Source organism: Centrocercus urophasianus, unplaced genomic scaffold (assembly GCF_019232065.1).
Source record: "Centrocercus urophasianus isolate 14NV4802_14NV808 unplaced genomic scaffold, USGS_Curo_1.0 seq_23, whole genome shotgun sequence".
Taxonomy (NCBI): domain Eukaryota; kingdom Metazoa; phylum Chordata; class Aves; order Galliformes; family Phasianidae; genus Centrocercus; species Centrocercus urophasianus.
In genome coordinates this window covers 17,444,735-17,466,987 of record NW_024884789.1, presented here as the reverse complement: position 1 = coordinate 17,466,987, position 22,253 = coordinate 17,444,735, and the positions used below count along the sequence as shown (strand labels likewise).

Below are 22,253 nucleotides of genomic sequence, written 5' to 3'. Positions count from 1 at the left end.
CCGAAACGACTCGGGGAGGGTGGTGACAGCATCCTCCTCCCTTGGAGGCCTCTCTAAGCCCGCTTTATAGCCGCTGGCCACTGCGGGAGGCCGCCGAGCACAGGGCTGAGGACCCCTTCCAAGATGCAATCTCTGGGGCGAACCCCCCCGCGTGTCTCCAGCCCCCCTGGCTCGCCCAGCACGGCCCACCCACCCCAGGAGCTGATTCCTCCCCCCCCCTCCCCCGCCAACCAGCGCTGCCCCCAAAGAGGCTGTTGGGTCACCGTGAAGAGGTAGAAGTTTATTGGAATATAAACATTCAGATAACGTGTAAGATAGAAAAAACCCAACAACAACATATACAGACACTTGTTGGAAGGAGACGTTGAGGTATTTATCCACCGCCTAGGCTATCACATTTCTTTTTTTTTATTTACTTATTTTTACTTTAAATAGGTAAGAAAACGAGTAGCAAGGCTGCTGCCGTTGTTTGGTGAGAACATTCTGACCCGAATCCCTCCAGAGCGCCGCGTCCCACTGCTGTGCCAGCCCGGAGCTGGGATGTGGGGCAGCACTCCCATCCCACGGCCGCACCGAGCAGCCGTGGGCTTCTCATCCTTATTATTTTTATTTTTTTTGGCTGCTCGCTGTGAAACTTTCGCTGGTCTGGAGTTGGAAGAGAAATTAGACGCACTGCAAAGCGGAACGCTTCACCCGAGGAACAGTCCTACCCGCAGTACCAAAACCCTGAGTACTCTACAATCCAACGCGCTGAGTGAAATGAATGGGAGCCGGGGGCTCGCCCAGCCCGCCCCGCTCCTCCGCCCTCCCTCTGCTGCTGGTTTCCAGAACCCCATCCCCACCAGCGCCCGGCAGCTCAGTAGGTGACCCGGACACTGCGAGAAGCCGAGTGCCAGCATCAAAGCCAGGCCTGGGGAAGGGTTACTCTTCACAGTCTGAACGGCCCGGTCCCCACGATGAGGGACCGGGGTATTGTTGCAGCTTATTTTACTGAGGTATCTGTTACGCATCCCGACTTGTTTCTTTCCCTGAATTGGATACAAAACAATCTGTTAGTCCCTGTCTAGTTCCAGTCTAGTTGTGTAAAGCTTATAAACATTAATACTCTAGTAGTGTCGAAGCTGTTTAGCAGTTCAGTGATTCGAGTGCCTTTCTGTGCAAGAGAACACAACGTTAGCATGTGATACATAAGCAAAAACACCCATTACTAACCTCTGCTCCCCAGGACCAGAGAAGAAAGCACAAGGAAAAGCAAAAAGTCCCCCAGTCCCACTCTTAGGAAACAGCCCCCAAACCCACCCCCATCTCCAAAAAAAAAAAAAAAAAAAAAAAATGAAATGAAAAAAAAAAGGGAGGGGGGGGGAAAGAACAATCTGAGTAAGTCAGTGTGGGAAATCCTCTCTGAGTAGAGACAATGAAATGCTTTGGAGGTCTGTGGGTCTGCCAGGCGAGTGGGAGCAGCTCTGCTTCCCCAGTGCACTGCTGCCACCAAGAGCCACCAGGAGCAGAACCAATCCCAGCACACAGCGCTCCCAGCACTCCCTCCCTCCCTGTCCTCCCCAGGGCTGGCAGCCAGCTGACCTGAGTCACAACCTGACTGCAGGGAGCTGGGCTCTGCTGCACGTGGGGGGGGTTTAAGCAAGGGCTGAGGGCAGCCCTGTCACCTGAGCTGCAGGCTGGGGGCAAGGAAAGCCGAGGTGGCACCCATCTCTGCTGCCAGCGGGCTGCCGCTCTGCAGCCACCAAAGACTGAAGTGTCAGAAAGCATTTTGCTGCAGCAGGTTTTGGGTACGTCTGTAGTGTAAGCAGGGCTTCGTCCCCCAGCTGCACCGAGCAGCTTTGCTACACGGAATACCAAGAAGGGAAACAGGGACTCTGGAGGCAACCTTGTGTCCAAGGTGAAGGACAGAATCCCCAACTCAGCTGTCAGTTGTGCCCTCCTTTCCTACCTCTACCTGGCCTGTGCTATGCGTGTGTCCTGACACAGAGCTGTCTCCTTGCTAGCCTAAAAGATGGGGAAGCCACTGCTCCTTTGCTCTGATTTTTCTGTCTTTGGTGCTACGATCAAAAATAAAAAATAAACACAATGTCAGCAAAACCACATATTAAAAAAAAAAACAACGAAACAACAAAACAACAAACCAAGCAATAAGATATGCCAACACTTCCTGAAGAGGTTAAAAAACAACCCGAAAACAAACAAACAAACAAACAAACAAAAAAAACCCCAACAATAAGTACATATCTGAGGTATTTCATCTGCTCAAAAAACCTGACTGGGGCCTGAAGGATGGAAAGGACGTCACCAGGGCAGGAGGGATGGTGCTCGGGTCTGGTCTGCGGGCTGGGGAATGCGTGGGGCAGAGCGAGGCCGCCTGGGCAGCAGCTCGTGGGCAGCCTCTGCTTGCTTTACACGGGTTGGAAGGGAGAGGGTGAGGAAAGGTTTGATTCTCTTTCCTCTGCTTCCCCACAGGAGAGCATCTTGGCTGACGGAGATTGGTTTTCTTTCTGCTCACGTGCAACTTGAAGGGGGATGTGGAGAGCACCCTCCAAAGAGAAGCTGCTCCAGCAAGTCCAGATCAAGCTGTTTGTGCCCAGGGGAGCAAAGAATCGGAGCCAAACAAAGGCAAGGTTCGGGGGAAACGTCGGTAGGATGAACTCCCTAAGGAGAAACAGATGAGGCTGAGGGCGTTTAAAAATTGGCTGAAAGCCTGAAAAAGGCAACAACAGTAGGGAACGGGCCAGCAGCGGCCAGCAGGACGAAGCAGCTGATGGAGAGGGATTTTTCTGCCTATGGGCCAAGCGCAGCGGTGAGAACGTCCTTCCCAGGCAGACCTCAGAGAGAGGGGAAGGAGGCTCATCGCACCTCTGGGGCTCCACGAGCAAGGGCTGCGTGGCCCGAGGGGAGGACAGACGAGCACTGGAGCGTGACAGAGCCTGAGGAAGAGAAGCGAGGAGGCTCTCCTGGCAGAAGCCATGGGAGGAGAGGAGCGAGGCAGCCTGCCGGCTGTTCCGATTGTCAACAAACTGAGCCGTGCTGCGGCTCGACGAGAAGCCCGTTCCCCTGCCCCGATGCCAGCTCTTCCCACCTGCCTTGGTGACGTCTCAGCCATCTCTCCGCCCGCCGATCCCTGATTGAAGAACGCCAGGTGTGCCCCCCCTCTCTGCGTGCCACCCCCCAAGAGGAACACAGCAAACCCTGGGAGGAGGAGGAGGAGGAGGAAGGAAACAGAAGTGAAAGGGAGGAAGATAGGAGAGAACAAAGAAAAAGGCCGGACAAACAGGCGATGAAGAAAAAACTCGCTGGCATGGAAAGGTTTCAGCATCATCATCATCATCATCATCTTGCCGTCGGCCAACCACGAAGCAGGTTCCTTGAGATGAGGTAATCTGTGCGACTCCTTCCCGGCTCGCTCCCCGCCGCGAGCAGAGAGGAAGAGCTGCCGGAGGCCAGTGTGAGACAGCAAGCTCGGCCGTCCATCAGAGAGACCAGCTAGTGGAGGGCTCTGCGCTGGGGGTTCCCCGCGATGAGGTAGGGCTGGGGGAGCAGTGCGAGCTGCTGCTGCTGCTGCAGGAGCTCTGCGAGCCTGCGAGGAGATGGACGACTGGCTTCTGGGCAAAGAGCACGCCTGCGAGGCACAGAGGTAAGGGAAGAGTTAGGGGGATGTGGGGGGGATGCAGCAAAGGGTGGCTGATGCAGCCCCAAAGGCTTCATCCTTGTGGTATGAGGCCGGCGGGCTTGGAGGCAGATCAGAGCGTCAGTGATGACGTGGAAATAAAAGCTGAGTTAAAACTCTCCTCAAGAGCAGGAGGAGGCTAACAGTCCTTCCTGCTAGCACTGAATACAAAGTCCTTCCCATGTACAAGTTGGACTTACAGAATCATAGACCCATAGAACGAATGGCCTGGGTTGAAAAGGAGCACCATGATCACCTGCTTCCAACCCCTGCTGTGTGCAGGTCGCCAACCAGCAGCCCAGGCTGCCCAGAGCCACATCCAGCCTGGCCTTGAATGCCTGCAGGGATGGGGCATCACAGCCTCCTTGGGCAACCTGTGCCTCACCACCCTCTGTGTGAAAAACTTCCTCCTAATACCCAACTTCTCACCACATCCTCACTTCTTTGCCACACCAAAAGGCCACTTGTGAGCTGTCAACAAAACGCCGCTTGGGGACTGCTCAAGAGCAGACAGATTGCAGCAGAAAGTGGATGACATTACAGCGACAGCCCCTGCACAAACACGAAATCACCAAAAACCAGCACTCCAGAGGGTTTCTGAACGGAGAAACCCCACACCTGAATGGAAAGGGCATTAATTTCGCCTACCAAAAAGTGAGAAAAACTCATCTCCCGCTGAAATTACAGCAGAAAAATGAGTAGCTGGAAAATGAGTAGCCCTGGGAGCTGCCACCCTCCCCACACCCTGCTGGGCACTCCCACCCCCCAAGGAGCAGCCCCTTCTCACCAGCATAGATCGTGCCGTTGATCTCCACCGACATGTTAATGCTCCCAATGCCGTTAGGTGACAAATTCAGCGCCGCCGCCGCCGCCGAGTCGGGTTTGTCTTCTTTTGAGAAAAGAAACACAGAGTTAGAGAGCAACGAGGGCAACGTCCCGTTTCTGGAGCCCACCGAAGGTGAGCAGCTCCTCCTGCTGTCTCTCTGATGAGGAAACCCCACGTGATGCTCACACAGGTGCCGAATTGTTAACGAGGGAACTGCGCACGGCCTGGGATCCCACTGCTGCCTGCCCATCTCTCGGGCTGAATTAACAATCCCCACATAGGAAGAGCAGTCTGTGCATACGCTCAAGGTGGCTGGGCTGCAGCCACGTACCCAGCTCTTGTTCAGGGCCCCTTCACTCAGGGAGCTGCAGTTCCTTACGGTGTGCAGGGCTCAGGCTGCAGCAGCTCCAGCGGCCACTGGAGGGAGAGGAGCTTCCCAAAGCATCCAAACGGAGCCTTCCTGGCTGTCCCTAAGGGCACGTGAAATCCCTTTTTGTTTTTCTTCTGTCCCCTCTGCACCGAGGGCCCTTTCTCTTTCTTGTGTAGTGGGAGGCTGGTTTGTTCTGATGTTAAAGGCGAGATGAACATCACGCTCTCCTGGATGCTTCTGAAGCCTCCAACTAAACCAGCCTGGAACTGTGAGCCTGGAACTGCTTCTCTGCGCTCACAAATTCAGCCTTACAGTTTGCACAGCTGTGCCATGGTTACCAGCCCAGCCTGTGTTGGTTTTGGGGACATTGTGCTGTTAAAACAGAGGGAGACCACGGAGACAGTCTGCCCAGCCTCTGGCACCGCACACAACAGACGTTATGCTCATTTCCAGTCTGCTGGGACTGTCCCTGGGAGGCATGCGAAGGGCACTGCTAACATTTAACCTAAATGTTGCTATCAGGCTCTAATAAGCTCACAGAGTGCTTTCCAAAAGTGCCAAAGCACTTTACAGAGCACAGAAAATGAGGGCACGAAAGACCTGCACACAGTCACGTAACCAAGGTGGCAATGGTACCAATGAATCCTGCTTAGGGCTCAGCCCTCAGCCTCTGCTTCTTCCTAGCATTTGGATTTAGGAAGCCCGGGGTGAAGTGAAAAACAAAACAGTGAGATGAGGGAACACCTATTACTCCATCAAACCTGTATATCCCTGTTTACTCGCTTTTTGGAAATGCAGACGTGAAGTTTAGGTGGATGCACAGCCGTCACCACCTGCAGTGCAAAGACTGAATCCCACAGCTAGCTGCTGCTGCCACAAAGGGGAACCTGCTTTGACCCTTGGCCACATCTAACTGTGGCAAAGTGTCTCCACAAAGCATTGCTAGCGAGGGCCTCCAGAACCACTTCCCCTCCTCTGCTGTGCACTGCCCAACGTGCCTGGCCTTGCGCCTTCATCTCACCGTACAATTAATAGGGGCCCCAGACCTTTAATTTGAATGGATCAAAAGGTTCAGATGAAACAGCTGCTGGAACTGAAATCTTCTGAGGCTTTGCTGCCCAGTGAAGTGCAGCCCCCAGGACAGGTAAGGCAGCCACAGCGTTTAATGAGCTTTTGAAGCCACTCTGTAACAGTATTGATCCCGACAACGTGACCTTTACAGGGTGACTCCCCTTTCACAAAGCATTTCAGGAGTGCATTTCCCAGGCCATGAATGCTGCTTATATCTGACCTCCTAACCCAGCCTTGCCAGGAGTTCTTTGCCTGCAGGCTGCGAGAGGAGCTGCAGCAGATGTGGGCAGAAATCACCTGACTCGCTAAAAGCATAGGGGCCCCTGCAGATACGCAGGGCTTTGTGGCCTCCTCATCACACCTGCCAATGGGATTCCTAAAAGCCGGGCGTCGCTGCCACCTGCACTGAAAAAGCTGTCACCTCTGGGATCAGTTAAAAGGCACACGAGGCTGAGATGAGGGTAGGGCTGGGCAAAGCACGCCGCTTGATGGGCTGAGCGTCTGGCACAGGGCACGGCTTCCCAACCAGTCATCTCACAAGAGCGCCCCGGGCCAGAGCGAAGCACGCCGTGCTCCAAAGTGCACAGGAGGCATTGAACACAGCTGTGCCATTTCAGCTACTGAAGAAACAGGCTTCGAGCGCGCAGCAGAGCGCTGCTGAGGACACCAGCTGAGCCTGGCAGCTCCTCACAGCTCAAGGCGCAGCCGGAGGCACGTCTTACCCTTGCCATTGATTTTGATCTTCATGGGGATCTGCCGCGCCATGCTGAAGAGGTTGCGCTGCAGAGCCTGCTGGACGAGCCGCTGCTCCTCCTCTGTCATCCGGGAGACTTTCTTCTCTGGTGGCTCCCCAGCCTCCAGCCTCTCCCGCAGCTGCTCCAGGGTGGCTGTTCTTGCTGCCACCGTGGCCTGCTGGCTAGCCAAGGTCACTGGCACAGCAATACGATTTGGCATCGACACGGTCAAGGGCACACCGTCACCTAGGAGAGGAAAGAGTCACTTGGATCCTAAAGCAAATACACCAAGACTCATCCGCAGGCCTGGGTTGAAAAGGACCCCAAGGATCATCCAGTTTCAACCCCCTTCCACGGGTCACCAACCACTAGACCGGGCTGCCCGGTTCTGCTGCTGCACCTCTCCCCCAGCTGACCTTTTCTTACAGCTGCTGCTGGAGACACGCGAGCATTGCTGGTCCCGCTGCCCGGCGCAACGCTGATGATGGGGAAGCGGATCTTTGGGGGAGACAGGAGGGAAGGAGGCCCCGAGGCTGTGGGTGAGTAGCTGAACAAAGAGGAGCTGTAGCTGGGCCTTCTGCCTTCCCGCCTGTTGCCATCGATCGCGGCCTGAAGCTCCGCAGGAGAACTGAGGGATTTCTTCTCACATTCGTAGGCATACAGGTACTTCATATACCTGGGAGAGAGGTGAGCACAGCGGAAGTCAAGCAGGTTTCTCACCAGACCACAAAAGGACAGCATGCAGCACACAGGAAGACTCTGGGATGAAGGTGCTGTGCAGATGTGGAGTCTTCATCTGCAGTGCTTGCTGTGATAAGCAATATGTAGTTGGGGCCTGAAGCTCTCACAGCTTCCACTTGACCTCGGAAGCACACAGTTACATACTGCAACATCCAGAGGCAGAGAAAAATCATCCCCAAAGCCTTTACAACTGACATAACATGTCAAATGATAAGTTAGGGCTCGCATCGTAACGCTTACATGCAAGGTGGGATGACGTGAGGGTTATTTTGTCCAAGTCGGTACAGGGCAGCACCAAACCTCACAACTTTTGCTGCAATCCAGCAGGCAAATTTGCAGGGAACACTGCGTGTATCAAAGGCTATAGAAACAGCAAGCAGCTTCCCTCTTTAGGACTCAACTAATAACTAAGAATAACAATAACCAAGAGGTAAGAGCTCTCCAGCAGTCCCCTCCCGCTGCTCCCTGTGCTGAGTGAGACAGAGCAACCTCAGCCCCCATTTTGCACTGCCCAGCTCCTGCTCTGACCTCTCTGCTGTCAGACCCTCCAGACTTACTGGGTTCGAAGTGTGAACGCGGCACTGGTGATGGAGGTGGGCAGATTAAGGCCTTTGGTGATCTCCCTCCAGATCTTCTTATTGATGATTTCCACCAGCCCTCCCTTCTCGGTCACCAGTTTGTAGAGCATGTAGAGATCCAGGATCTGCTTCGCCATGATGGGGATCCTGTTGATGGGAGTTCCTGCAGGGAAGAAAACAAGGAGTGAGAGAGAAAATGAGGCTGAGAAGCCCGGCAGGTCGGGGCTATTGATCTTCTTTCCAATAGGAAATTCAGGCAACTCTATTTGTAGCCTGACTCGAGGCCTCTCTATGGGTGAGTAAATGAGCCAGAGAAGTGTAGCTACACGGCACGTCCTTCTCATGAAAAATCCTTTCCTGTAGGCAAAAGCAATTAACAGACAAATAATAACCTGCAGCTAAGAGCAGCTTCTAAAATAGAAGAGGGGAAGCAGGGACCATTCAACCCTAGTGGCGAGGGAGCAGCCCAGAGGAATCGCTTGTTACGAGCTCCCAGGGCTATCTCCAATCAAATCTGTAGAGCTGGTGCTCAGGAAGGGGCTGAGCCTGCAGGCAGCTCGAGCTGCTCATGCACTGGGATTCTGCTCCCCCAGCCCCAGTACGTGCTGTGTGCCCGGGCAGAGCAATAGGAAAGGGTACGTGACACCCAGCACGCGTTTCCCCATCCTCCCTCACAAGCGTGCAGCGTTTTGCTGCAAGTTCTGCTCCCTGTCCCTGCAGCAGCTCTGGGACGTGCGTCCTGCAGCAGCCAACGCAGCCCAGCTGTGGGAGCCCTACTTGTTGCAAGGCAGTGATGTGGGCAGTGCTATGGAGCAGCGTGCTCACGGGTAGCGACCGAAAGCCCGCTGCTGAGACCCTCAGAGCTGCACCTGAAGGCCACAAAGCGTGGAGGGTCTGCAGAGGCCGCAGCGAGGAGATTTCGGCAAGGAGAGGAAGAGGGAGAAATGCTGATGTAGCAACCTTCTTCCTCTGCGTACGAAACACCGTCCTGGATCAAAGAGCAGCCCACCCCGAGGTCAGCATCCTGCTACCGCAACGGCCAGCGGCAGCGCCGTAATGGACAATTATGGGATGCCCAACCCACAGGGGAGGCTTTTGCCACTGCTCATCAGCCAGCAGTGGGATAACGCCCCGGAGCAGAGCAGTTTATGGCCCTTATAAATGGGTTTTATTCGGTTTGGTGAAAAGGAGTTCAGCTAGCTCTGCAGATGTCCTCATTAGACACCTAAGTGCAATTTTTTTCTTCTTTTTGAAGCCTATTACACGTCAGCTCACGGCAACGATTCCCACAGGTTAACGAGATGCTGGATTAAAGGAAACTTCTTCAGCTTTAAAGAGCAGCCCTCAATTTCACTAAGGCACTGACTTCACCAGACAGCATAAAGAGCAACCCGGCCAGGCTGGCCTGCGAGCTCCCTTGCTTCCCATCTCTTGCATCCTCTTTTATTTGCCTTCTGTCTAAACAATCCCCTCCCTGTGCACGAAGCTGACATCCATAAACTGCATCAGATCCTCTTCCTGCATTTCAAATCCCGGCTCCCTGGGGGAGGGAGGACGTTTCCCAGTTGTTTAGATGCAGTCTGGCTCCATCCAGCCCGGACAAAACGTCAGCCTGGGCGAACGCAATCCTCGCTTTTGCTTTGCCTTCCCCTCTGCCTCCATTTTGTCTCCTTCCGTGCGTCAAAAGAAAGATTAAGAGTCTGGTAGCAGTGTCACTGCAGACACGTAGAGGGCTGGAAGCGATCATGTTACCAGCCTGAAGTTATCACTCATCAGCTGAGCCGCAGGAACCGGTCACACCCAGCCCACCCCAAAGGCAAGAGCAGGGAAATGTTTATTTTGAAGGACTGCAGAAAGAGCTGCAAATAGTTCTGCCCACCTCCACGGCTCCCTCCGTCAGCACTTCAGTGTTTCTGCCCAAGCAAGAAACGGTTGGGGGCACAAGGCTCAGCACTGCTGGGCTGAGACCATTCCCTCAGCAATCCCACGCCACTCAGAGCCACCCTATCTCGTGTAGGGAATGGCATTGGCTGCTCCAGAAGGGACTTTCATCCTTCTCTCCCTGGACAGTGAGCAGATGGGGAGCGAAAGAGAAGGGTCAGATGGAAGGCTCCTCCAGCAAGCAAGCTGCTAACACAGAAGCACGATGAAATATTTACTTTTAAAAATAATATATTTATCCTCAACACAGCCTTACTCTTTTCTGGACCTCCTCATCCCTTAGCATCTGGAAATATGCAAGTAAATGCATCCAAACGCTCCTGTGACACAGACAAACATTATCCAGTGGGAAATAAAGGCTCACACGTATTTGCAGAGCTTGCTCACCACCAGCAAGCAGAGGCCACCCCAGGCCTCACGTTACCAGCCCTACAGCACGCTCCCTTCCTGAGGTTTGCGTTTCAACAGGACCCACAGGTTGAAGCGCCCTGGGGTTTAATCAGAGGAAAAGAACTCCCATCCTTTCCCTGCTCTGCACAGATACAGCCACCTTCCTCCTGTGCTTTGCCCCAGGATGAGAATCACCCCCCCAGCCTGGGACGAGCAAGCACAGCGCTATTTGCATTTCGGACTTGACAAATTAAGGGCGCTCCTCACCAACTCGGTATGTTTCATAGGATCTGAGCATGAAAGCTGCCAGCAGAGCCCCCTCCTCCCACAGCCCCCTCCGAGGAGGAGCGAGGCGATAAAGTCTTTATTGGAAACCCCCGGTGCTCCGACAGGAAAGGCAGAAAAACAAGTATCATGGGACGAGGGGATGCTGAAGGCGAGCGGATCTTTTCACAGGCGGCCGCGAGGCTTGTCAGGGGCCATGATGGATTACTGTCATCTGGCAGCATCAGGATTAATGATCGGGAGGTCAGAGGGGAGAATTCCAAAGGGAAAGGTCAGCAGCCGGGGGCACAGCATAAGACTTGTTGCCTTTTGATGGCAAACTCATTTTACTGTACTTTCCAGCTTCCCTCCATCCCGCCGGCTCTCAGCAGCGCTGCACACACCGCGGTGCACAGCCAGCTCCACAAGAGGCCCAGGATGACGACCGGCTCTCCTGCTCACGGTTCTCCCGGCAAACAAGCTTTCTTCCTTAAGCACGACCCAGCCACGGGAGCATGGGGCAGCCCTGGAAGGAATCAGCTGGAGGAGGGTGGGACAGAGTGCTCCCACTGGAAAAGGGCTGACAGGCAGCTGATGCGCATGGGAGACCTCAAGAAGAGAAGCTCCAAGACAGGTGTACTTGCTCTGCTGGGCTTGGAGCTGCTGGAGGTGGGAAACAACCCCAGGGTAAGAGGCTGCTGCCTCCAGACAAGTGCTCTGCTAACACAGAAGGGCTACGGAGAGGGCAAAATGCCCAACCACAACGCTGGAAGGAAAAGGAGGAATCATCCCATAGGATGAAAGGAAAGACAGCTGTAACTACAATTCGGCTTTCTGGAGTGAAAGACTTTCCCTGGAGGAAGCCTGACTGTAGCTATAAACATCTCTGTCCTTCAAGGGAAGTAAGCAGCCCCTCCTGCCAAGCTGTTTCACCCCTTTCAAAAGCTGCCTCTGTTTCAGGCAGACATAACAAAAGCCTACAGGGTGTACATGGATAGGTTTGAATGTCCCCTGTGTCTCCTACGCTCAACAGGCTGAAGGGGAACCTGATTTCCACCTTCCAAGAGCTCTTTAGGAAGAGACAGAAGATGCAAGCCCTGGATCATCTCCAAGCGACTGTTCTGACATGTTTTGGCAGAAGAGGTGCTGAGCAGTCAGCTGGGTGAGCTCTGTTCCCCTGCTCTGCTCTGCTGACAGCTACAGCCCAGCACTGGCCTTCCCTTTTATCTAGAAGGACCTCCACACTGCACTGAAGCACTCCTCACCTACCCAAGCTCCTTGCTCAAGGTGGCTGCATCCTGTTTGCCAGGCTTCAGATTCATACCAACATCAGAACAGACAAGTGATGTTAAAAGGAAACTGTCACCTAAGACAGGTTGCACTGGATGATCTCAGAGGTTCTTTTCCAACCTTGGTGATCCTATGATGCTAACAGGCTGACGGCAGGTAAGTCCCCTCTGTCCCACTGAGGAACATGCCCACCGCAGGGAGTTCCCCGCCATCAAGCAGCCTAAGCCATGACTTGTCCTGCAGAGACAAAGAGCAGTTAATTACAGCCAGCCTGAAGCAGTACTTTTTCAATCACCTCCTCCTTTTTTTTTTTTTTCTTCCTATCCAGTGTACTTTCAAACGTGTCCATTTTTAGGTAAAGAACAAAGGAGGCGAGACTCAAATCATTATTCAGCAGAGCAACATCTGAAGTTTTGGAGGCATCCAAATCTGAAGGATTTTGGAGCAAAGAAGTGAACAGGCACAGAGGGCCATGTTTAAGCAATAACCCACCTAGGGAAGGAAAGAGCTGCTGCTTCCAACTTCCAGCCTCCCAAAGTGACTTACAATAAGCCAAATCCTGAACCAAAGCAGGTTCCACACAAAGGCCCCCTCTTCAGCCACCCCAGCTCCTTTGCCTCAAAGTTGTATTTGTTGCTTTGAGCCCATCCTGATGGCTAACCCTGAGCAAACAGAAGGGAAACCAGCTCTCCCTGCCCGTGCCACGCCGATCTAATCTCTCCCCCCCTATTCATGGCATTTCCACAGCGGGCATCCACACCTCCCAGTGGGAATGTCACCACCTGATCTGCAAGCCTGCAGACCATTAGACACTGCTATCAAAGCGGGAGCCAGGATAGAGGGTAATTAATCATGTTCTATTTGACAGGAGGCCCACTTCTTATCTGCACCCCTCGAAACACCATCAGTTTCTGCTTCCCTCCTCAATAAGTGAGGCTGACAGCAGCCCCTTATCAGATTTCAGCTGCTGAACTGGAAGCAGCCTAACTGGCATCCCGTGCCCCCGTTCTATTCACCAAGGCTCTGGCCACATTAACCTTCCCCACTTTTCCATCCCCAAACTGCGATCCCACAGAGATTTGTGCTCCTGTGCTGCTACTGGCACAGCTGGCTCCAATCTATCTGCTATCAGAAATTTCTTCCCCAGATGTTGCACAGCCATGGTGGTGGCTTTGAACCAAGCAGACAAACTTCTCCAGGTAGAGAGGAGTTACAACGGGGGCAGCTGGGGAAAACAGAACTGGGTCAACGAGTCAAAAACCGGAGCATCTTCACACTGAGCAGCCCCACCTTCCATCCAGCTGGGTATCCACAGGGTCATCTTTTGTGAGCTGAAACACCTCTGCTGGTCAACTGCTCAAGTTCATCAATCACCGGAGAAACAGGCTGTCAGATTTAGGGGGAGGCCTGGAACACCCAGAATAAAGTACCATGCATAGACGAGCTCTGGGACTCTGGGATTTGAGACACAAACATACAGTCTTTGAGATGCTGGAGAAATGTGTTACAGTTTGACATCTCAATCTTCAGGGGAAGGAGAAACACCTTTGGCTCTATCCTTCAGTTCTGTGCAGCCAGGGATTCGGAGATCCCCAAAGGGCCACTGCTGCAGCAGGCTGGCACCAGGTTAACAAGCTGCAGAAGGAGTCTTGCCAACCAACGGCAGCCTATCACTTCAAACAGGATGGATGTCTTAGCACATAAAACACAGAAGAGAATTTGCTTCTTATGAGAAGCAGCTTTTTTTTACAAGTCCTAAAGTTATCCCAAATTTTGCTCAGGTCAACTCCCCCAAAACAGCTTATATATGTCACAGGTCAAGAGCTCACAGCCCAGTTACAGCCATGCAAGGATCCTCTGCATGATCCAACATGAAGGATACGGATCCCTCAGGTTGGGGATTAGGAAACAATCCTCCAAAAGAGTGGGCAGGCACTAGAACGGGCTGCCCAGGCAGGTGCTGGAATCACCATCTCCGGAGGTGCTCAAGAAACATTTAGATTGCTGTACTGAGGTTCAGTGAGGAAATACTGGTGGTAGGTGAATGGTTGGACTGCATGATCTTGCAGTCTTTTCCAACCTTGGTGATTCTATGGAGGATTTTAGTTACCTGGCACCTAAGGCTGGTGAGCAAGGCGTTCCTTGCAAAGGTCTTCCACCTGCAGCAGAAGAATTTACACCAGTTCCCTCTAAAACTCAAGGAAGAAAAGGTCCTTTAAACGATGTACAGCACAGATTCAGCACTGCACAAGTCGAAGAAGAATCTTGCCTGGTTGATTTGGAGCGTTCAGAACAGAGCAGCGCAGAAGAATGGCTCAGGCAGAAGATGTTGCAGCTGGGTTTGGTGCAGTGCATCGAGTGAGAATTTTCCACTGCAGAGCATCAGCTGCTATTTAGGGAAGCGTTTGCAGTGGCTCAGCATTAAGCAGGTAGCATGAACAAAGGACGCTGAGAATTGATGTCTATTGAGGTCTCATTTACAGAACTACATTGCTTAATTCGGATTCAAAAAACATCTCCAGAGGATGAAAAGCAGCAGCCTGCAGAATTGAACCAGTGGAGCGAGGAGTATTCCCTGGGCAAACATTTCATAAACTCCACTTGGCCTAGAGATAAAAGAATCCATCAGTAAATGCTTTTGTCAATAGCCTGGATTTGTTGTATTTCCACATCTCAAATGTGCAGACAGCATACAACAGCAGGAAAACATTAAAACCACACGGTCGGACTTACAAAGCCCCTTCTATGTATATCCACATAAAAAAAAACACCCAACAGAATGGCCAAGCCATCCGGGAAAACCAAGGTCATGCAGGAACCTTGAACAAAACTGGTCAAGCTGTACAATCGGAGACGTTTTACGAGCTCCTCACAAAGGCACTGCTTAAAAATGAACAAAACAGCTTCCCTTGGAAGGCAGCCTTCCCTAGCTCCCCAGACCTTTCCTCGACTGGAGTTTCTTGCATGAGCAGCACTGATCGATGGTCCTGGGGATGAAGCCCCACTGCTCTGCTTGCCTCCTGATCAGCTCAGCTATACATGACTGCTGCAGGACTCCTGCCACTGGCAGCCCTTCAATAGCTGGGGACGGAGTGCAGCCTGCTACGTATCACAAGGTTGACATCTATGTTTTTCTGCTCCTCATCTTACCTTTTATCACAAAGACAGAGAAGAGCCAAAAATTAGCTCTGGGGCACGTTCACTGGGTAAGAAAAGCCTTCAAACTGCTTTTCCACCTTTCACTCCAGCCAGACCTGAGCACATCAGCCCACCTGGCTGTTTGGAGCACATGTTACCCAACCCCCTACTGCACAAAGCCCAGCTGTTCTTTCAGAGGGCTCTGAAATGGAAAAATATGCTTTGTGTGCCAGGACACCCACACCCAAAGTGTGAAAAGCTGATTTTGCACTGGAAACACAGATTCACAATGTGTTTCATATCACACTGCATTTCAGTATCGTAGAACCACAGAATGGCCTGGGTTGAAAAGGAGCACAATGCTCATGTAGTTCCAACCCCCAGCTGTGTGCAGGGCTGCCAACCACCAGACCAGGTTGCCCAGAGCCACATCCAGCCTGGAGAGCCACATTATTTCCAGCAACCTTAAGCAGAGAAGGCTGGGGAACACAAGATTACCCTGAATTACTGTGAGGGGTGCTGTGTACTCACGTTCCAGAGTCAGAACTTGAAAACCCTCTTTACCAATTCATTCCAGATTCATTTACAACACAGAAACGTCGTAAAGCGAGCAGCCACGGGGGAGGGAAGCCACTGCTGAAGTTGCTTATCCACTCCTGAGGACAGCTGGCCTTCAGTGCGAGGCTGCAGAAGAGCTGAGGAAGAGGCACGTGGAGGCACTGATGCAGCCCCTCATCCCACAAAGCTGCACCTCCTCACCCCCTCTGCCCCTTCAGTCCCACGCAGGGTGAGGCCCATGCACCTCAGCACACAACAGCAACAAAGGATGAGTTACAGCTCCCCTCTCATCTCCCTCTTCCATCATTATTGCTGCCGAAGGGCCATTTTATCACTTGCAGCTGTGGTCATTCAGCGACAACCTGCTGTGCTCAGAGGCAGATGAGACCTGCACATTTGATCTGCATTAAGCCTGTTTCATGGCTTCGCTTTTTCTAGGTACATTCCAAAGAGCAGCACCAACAACCAAACCTTTTCATCCCTCCAGCTACTCGGGAGCTCCTGAAATCTACCATTTATCTTCCAGTTCAGCACCAGCTAGCAATCCTTGGGGCCTTTTCCATCAGCCCCAAACAAGGGGCACTCCTCTGGAGGATGACAGAATCCCTATCTTTACACCAGCAGCGTTTATTAGCAGAGCTGCTTTCAGACACAAGGTGCAAATAAAGCAGCTCTTCACACATAGGAGCTAAGAAACACAGCACTTTTCTCTCGGGTGCAATGAGGCCTCAGCATTACCCACTTTGGAGGACTCTCAGAACAAGGCAGCTGTTCAGCCTGGTTTGTTTTAGGATGCTTGCTTGGCACGTAAAGGGAGGGGAAGAGAAATTAAAGTCTGAACAGCACCTTGGGGTAACTTTGCTGCAGAAGCCTCTGGATTTCTGAGTGCAGCAGAATACAGGCTCACTCCCTGCAATATTTCCACATCCCCTGGCAGAAAGCTGGCAGCTCACTCTGCCTCTCCCCCACGGGTGGTGGGGCTCTTATGTTTCATTTCCAGCTCTCTTCACAAGAGAGAAAACAAGGGAGCTTCCAGAAAACAAATACACTAGGAAATGCCCAGATGATTAAAAGCTCAACTCCTCCAGCAGCCAGCTGGTGACAGGCTCAGCCCCTGCAGTGGGAAGGTGTCAATTGTAAATAATTGAAAGGTAATAGGAAGGAGATACTAAAGTATTAAGCAGATTTCTCTCTGGGCATCTGGTGGTTTCTATTGCTGCCAGTCATACCCTTCAGATTGTCTTGTGTGTCAGCCATCCCAGCCTTTACATTAATACGTGAGCTCAGGTTCACATTTGCAAGCTAAGCCTGGTAATGGCTGTGCACACGAAAGCCAAAAACATCCCCAAAACTCAACTCCAAATTTTGAATGACTTAGAAACAAAAGCTCTGCGAGCTTTTTGGAACAAGGAAATTCAGAAAGGTCAGCTGTCAGCTCCAGCTGTGCCAGGAGAGGAGGACGTGGGTATGAAGAGCACTTGCCTGGATTTCCCCTTGGGACAGCCCTTCTGCTTGTGCTCCAGCCACCCACAGAAGGGGATGCAACCAAAGATGCAGGCTTCAGAAGGCCAACTGGAAATAAGACTCCAGGCCAGTGATCAGACAATCATTTTGCCCAGTGATCAGACAATCATTTTGCCCAGTGATCAGACAATCATTTTGCCCGCTCTTCACACTTACCTCCCAAACTCAGAAACATTTTGGAGACAGTAAAATGGACCCTGTCACAATTTGTGTCAGGAGAAATCCTGGTTGGATGAGTTTGATTGCCTTGGCACATATGGAAAGGTAAAGGAAACAGCACTGTAAAGGATTTACCAGAAATTCAGACACAGGTGATGAGTGTTTCCCCATGGGCTCTTTGTTTTATACAGCAGCATACTTTTATGTGTTCCCATTAAGAATACTTCGTAATGAGGGAACCAAACTTCGTTATCTAGAAGGTAGGAAGACTTAAGACAGCTCAGCTGAGCTGTTTCACACATGCACTGCCATCCTGGGACTAGGAGAGATGCAAGGTGCTGACACCATCAGAAGGAATGTGAGAACTTCTTTGAACAGTTTGCTCCTGCACTCAGTTACACAGCTTTACTACACGGAAAACTGACACGTCGTGAATCTAAAGGAAAACCTGGCTTTGTCTTTCTCTTTTTTCTTCTTCCCAGGCCTCAGATTGTGAGCTCTACATGGGGTGTGAACGCCTTCACACTCGGCTTCCACACGCTGAAGCAGAACATGAGAAGATGTGTGACAATGCCACCTGATTCTGTGCTGCCCCTTATTCTGAAGGGGAGATCAGAGAACTCTCAGTGCTACTCAGCCCTTGTCGAATCGGGCTTTTGGGGGCACTTTGGTATTAGGCAGCAGTGATGGAAGAGAAATAGCATCTGTGAAATTAAATCAAAGGGCAGATGAATTCTTTCCTACTGAGCTCACCATCTTCCAAAGTAAATATCTCAAGGCTTACCCCCGTCCTTCCATCTGATCTGCGGGTTCAAGGGCTGGATCTGCTCTCTCAAATGCAGGAGGCAAGAATCCAAACTGCAGTAATCCCTGTTTTACCGTATTGAGTTCATCCCAAAGCTCACTCACCCCTCTTCTGCATGAAGATGAAGAGGTCATCCAGGAACTCTTTCCGTTCAGGGTCACTGTCCAGTTCATAAAGCTGTTGGGGGGAAATAAAGATGGAGGCACAATCCACAAGGAGACAGATAAAGCAACAACATCAGCCTCCTCCAGCGGGTCATCTGGTGTTTGTTGTGGGGCAACCACAGGCAAGGAAGGAGAAAGCTTTCCTGGAACTTTCCTGGCAGGAAAAGCTCCTCTGAAATAAACCAGAAAGCCTTAGTAATCAGCCTGGCACCACTTTGCTGCAGAAACAATTTTACCCAAGGCTTTGAAACCCAAGCACTTCCCTCAGCTCCTCAGAAAGCTTATTCCACGTGAGAGGCACTGCAGGCTGGCATTACCTGCTGCTTTTTCAGAAGGGGCAGCATCATCTGCACAGAAAACCTACTGTTCTCTCACGTGGCCTCTGAGGCCACAGGGTGACAAGCTGTGGTCAGTGTTGCTGAGAGGATATCACACAAGACAGAGGACAACGCCGTGGACAAAAACAACATTTAATTCCTTCTTGTGGAGCAGATCAACAGAAGAGCAAAGATTCACTGGGGAAAAATGTATTTCAGTTTCTCTGTAAGTGCTGCTAGCTACTCGGTACTCATCTAGCCCAAAAAAGGGGCTTCGTGGGTTCATTTCCTGAGCAGCACTGTGCTTTCTCACACGCTGAGCTCTGGGAAGAAAACACACTGCTGTATTTGCAGAGCAATTAGCTGCACCCTTTCAGAAAGCCAGCTCAGTTCAAAATGAATTCCTCGAGCTGATGTGACACATTGCTGCCACATTCAGATCTATTACCACAGTGCTAATCAGGCTCCAGAAACAAAACACTCTTCCCCCAGCCAGAGAAAGCACTGACTGAGACTGGAAGTTTTAGGAGTGCAGTTATAAAGGCTGAACTCAAACTACATTCCAGTGACCAGAGGCAAACCAGCCCAGCTCTGCAGGCTTTCTGAGCAACAGGGAGGGCTCAGTAGCCACAGGTCAGGGAAGGAATTCCCCCCATCCCTCCCCCAGATGCCCACCATCACACTGACCTTGGCAAAGTCTCGTGAAATTTCTCTTCCTCGACATCCATCACCTTCATCACTCCAGGTCACACTGCCGTTCTGGGGGGAGAAAGGAACGAAAGGCTGAAAGGGCAGCTCGGGAAAGGCACTGTGGACAACACCAGAGAGCCTTCAAATGTGCATTTATGGGCATGAGCCTACGTGAAGGCAGGTAAAGGCTGAGACATGGAAAGTGGCAGGTGCTTTGCCACGGAGAGGCTGAACAAACTCCAAACAGAGGCACTGCTTTGGCTCTCCACATCCATCTTTTTACCCAGTGCACACCCTAAAAGCCTCTGGTGAAAGACCAGCAGTGTGTTAGCCAGCTATCCCTGCTCACACAGGGCTCTCCTGCCTTTCTATCAGCCAGGTGTCACAGAACTGCCCCCTGTCATGCTCAGAGATGCCCTTCTGGCCTCCGCTTGCTTGCCTACAAAGCAAAAAGCTGAGCATGCCAAAAAGAAGCAGGGAAATAAAACAGTGGGAAGGCTTCTTCCCATCCCACACCCTTACTTCTGGAAGCCACTGAATTTGGACTTTTCACACAGAAACGGCGATCCAGCTTTGCTGGGTTTAGCTTCATTCTTCTTAGGCATCACAAGGATTACTCTAGTTAGGCTTGTTCTGCCTGGTAATTCATCATCATCCTGAAAGCACAGCCAGGGCAGGAGACCAGCAGAGGAAGGCTCAGGTGATACGGCAGGACTGAGAACGTAAGAATGATCCTGAAAGCTGGACAAGCAGCTTTAAACAATAAACTTCATATAGCATGTGCACCAAAGCCCCTCCAGGGAAGAGCATGGCCAATTCCACCCAGCAGAGTGGCTCAGCCTGTCCTCTGTCCTGATACACGCACACATCCTGAAGTGGAACAAGCCAGAGGTTCCAGCACAAAAATGCAGGTAAATGGCACGGGAGGCCCAATATCTGAAATGCTGGGAGTCATCTGGCTGTGACACGTCCATCGAATTAGAAAGATGAATAGCTCTTGTCAAGGCCAGGCAAAGCCACATCTCCCCCTTCAAAAAACACTGCAGTGAGCTGCCCTAATGCCTGCTGATTTAGTTTGAGCCAGTAATTCCTGCTGGAAAGTCAATTATCCAGCGAGTCCCATCAACTGAAAGATATTTAATGGGGGATTATTGCCACTTCTGTTATGTCAGCTGTTTATTACAGCAGATCAATTCCCAGCCCTCTCTAGGAAGAGATCTGAGGACCGGTTTTGTTCCTGGGAGGATTCATCTGGGTGCCCCTTGCTAGCAGAGATTAAAACCATCAGGTTTTTTTGCTAATTATGGTGATACCCAGCTGCTCCTGAAACCCCACTGCCTCAACACAGACCAACAAACCCACGGTAACAGAAGAAGAGAGGAGCCAGCTTCTTCAGCAGGCAGCAGTCACTGCGCATCCCCAGCTTCACGGAGTCTAAGACAAAATGGTTTCAGATGGCTGATGCTTTCTTCTCAGGCGTGGGCACACGTTCAGAGGGCAAACACACCTGTAGTGTTAAACACTAAATGGGGTGCTCCAAGAAGCCAAACTCTTGTTTGCACTGGGCCCTCAGCTCATGCTGAGAGCTTATTCCACTCATTTAGGATGGGGACAGAGAAGGGAAAGGAGCTTAAAGGAGACAATTCCCTGCCACCAGCGGGTTTGAGATTGGCAGGATTTCAGAACTGTCTACAGGACAAGACTTGAGGAGCTATTTTGCTTGCTTGCTTTGGAGAACAGGTAATTAGAATAAGCCACGAGGTGATGTGCTGATACACAAAATGCCCCCTACCTTCTGCACCCACACCGTGAGGGGCTTGAGAGCACAGACTAATGCTCAGCACAAGCTAACTAGTGAAAGGAGCTTAAAGCCAGCCAAAGCCATGCACGTTCTGCCATATGCCCAGAAAATTGCTTGAGATGGATGTCACCTGGCATGACACGGAGTGAAGCGAGGTGAGACACGGAGGACAGCATTAGCACTTCCTCTTGTGACAGCTTGAAGGCAGGTTGCTGCCCCACGTTAAGCCATCAGGAGAGATAAGGAGGGCGCTTCTCACCCAGCCTGGTATCAATCAGCGTGGAAACAACTCGGCTGCCTTCCCACCCATCCTCTCCAGCAGCCTTGGACAAATATCTCCAATTCCTCCACCTGAAGCACTGCGAAGCCCCGCTGTCACTGGGTTAAACGGGTTAAAAAAACACTTTCCCTGGTGTTGTGCTGCTTTTGTTACAGGCCAGAAATGCTTCTGCCCCTCTCCACGCATGGCTCCTGGCTGCCAAGCCCCCCACGCGGTGGCTGGGGACGTGAGGACAGGTTTCAGCAGGAGGTGGCAGAGCAGCCAAGCATTGGGCCAGCACAAAATGTCAGCTCAGCAGCCAGGGAATAAAGCCCTATTTATTCAGAAAGCGGCCTAAGCACCGACAGACTCTTTCCCAAGCCTCAGCTTGCATCTCGAGGACTCTGCACGCCGAAAGCTTTGGGTCTGCACCAAGGTTACAGTCAAAGATCCCAAATATCAGCAGGGGTTGGGACAGAGACTCGAGCACAACCACGCGTGTCAGTCCCTCCAGAGCCACGGGAAGGGATGCAGGAGGATGCAGCATCAAACACATTTTGCACAGCAGCAACAGAGCCCAGAGGAAGCTTTAGTATCATGCTCCGTTCTGCCTAGGAAAACAAAGTTGCCCTTCGGTGAGCAGCCCTCCTCTGCAGGAGCAGCAGGAACACGAGAAATCAATATATCCTCACAAGTCATTAAAAGACCTTTGTATGAGTCAAGCAATGGTAGCAGGAAGGAAAAAACACTGCTCCCAGAGGCAGGTCGTTCTCTGGGGACAGCCCTGCCTCTCCCTGCGCCGCTTTGCGTCGAGGGAATTTGCTGATGTTTGACAAACAGCCGCTTCCATCGCAGCTGTGACAGGGCAGGCAGGATTGACCCCGAGTTTCTTGCAGGAAAGGGTGGCAGGAGCAGCCCTGGTGCCCTGAGTTGCAGGAGCAGCCCTGGTGCCCTGAG

At 51.9% G+C, this 22,253-nt stretch overlaps 1 protein-coding gene across 2 annotated transcripts in view; it reads right to left on the bottom strand.

Moving 5' to 3' along the window:
• Positions 1-265: 265 nt before the first annotated feature.
• The window catches only part of ARID3B (AT-rich interaction domain 3B), a 30,672-nt gene continuing 8,684 nt past the window's right edge, over positions 266-22,253 (bottom strand). For both annotated transcript variants that reach the window (XM_042824220.1, XM_042824221.1), the window contains exons 3-9: positions 19,234-19,305; positions 18,170-18,242; positions 7,976-8,159; positions 7,094-7,353; positions 6,666-6,923; positions 4,464-4,565; positions 266-3,628 (exon numbers count right to left, since the gene is read on the bottom strand). In XM_042824220.1, coding sequence (XP_042680154.1) covers positions 3,480-3,628; positions 4,464-4,565; positions 6,666-6,923; positions 7,094-7,353; positions 7,976-8,159; positions 18,170-18,242; positions 19,234-19,305 — 1,098 coding nt within the window. In that variant the 3' untranslated portion in view covers positions 266-3,479. The remainder of the gene's footprint in view (positions 3,629-4,463; positions 4,566-6,665; positions 6,924-7,093; positions 7,354-7,975; positions 8,160-18,169; positions 18,243-19,233; positions 19,306-22,253) is intronic.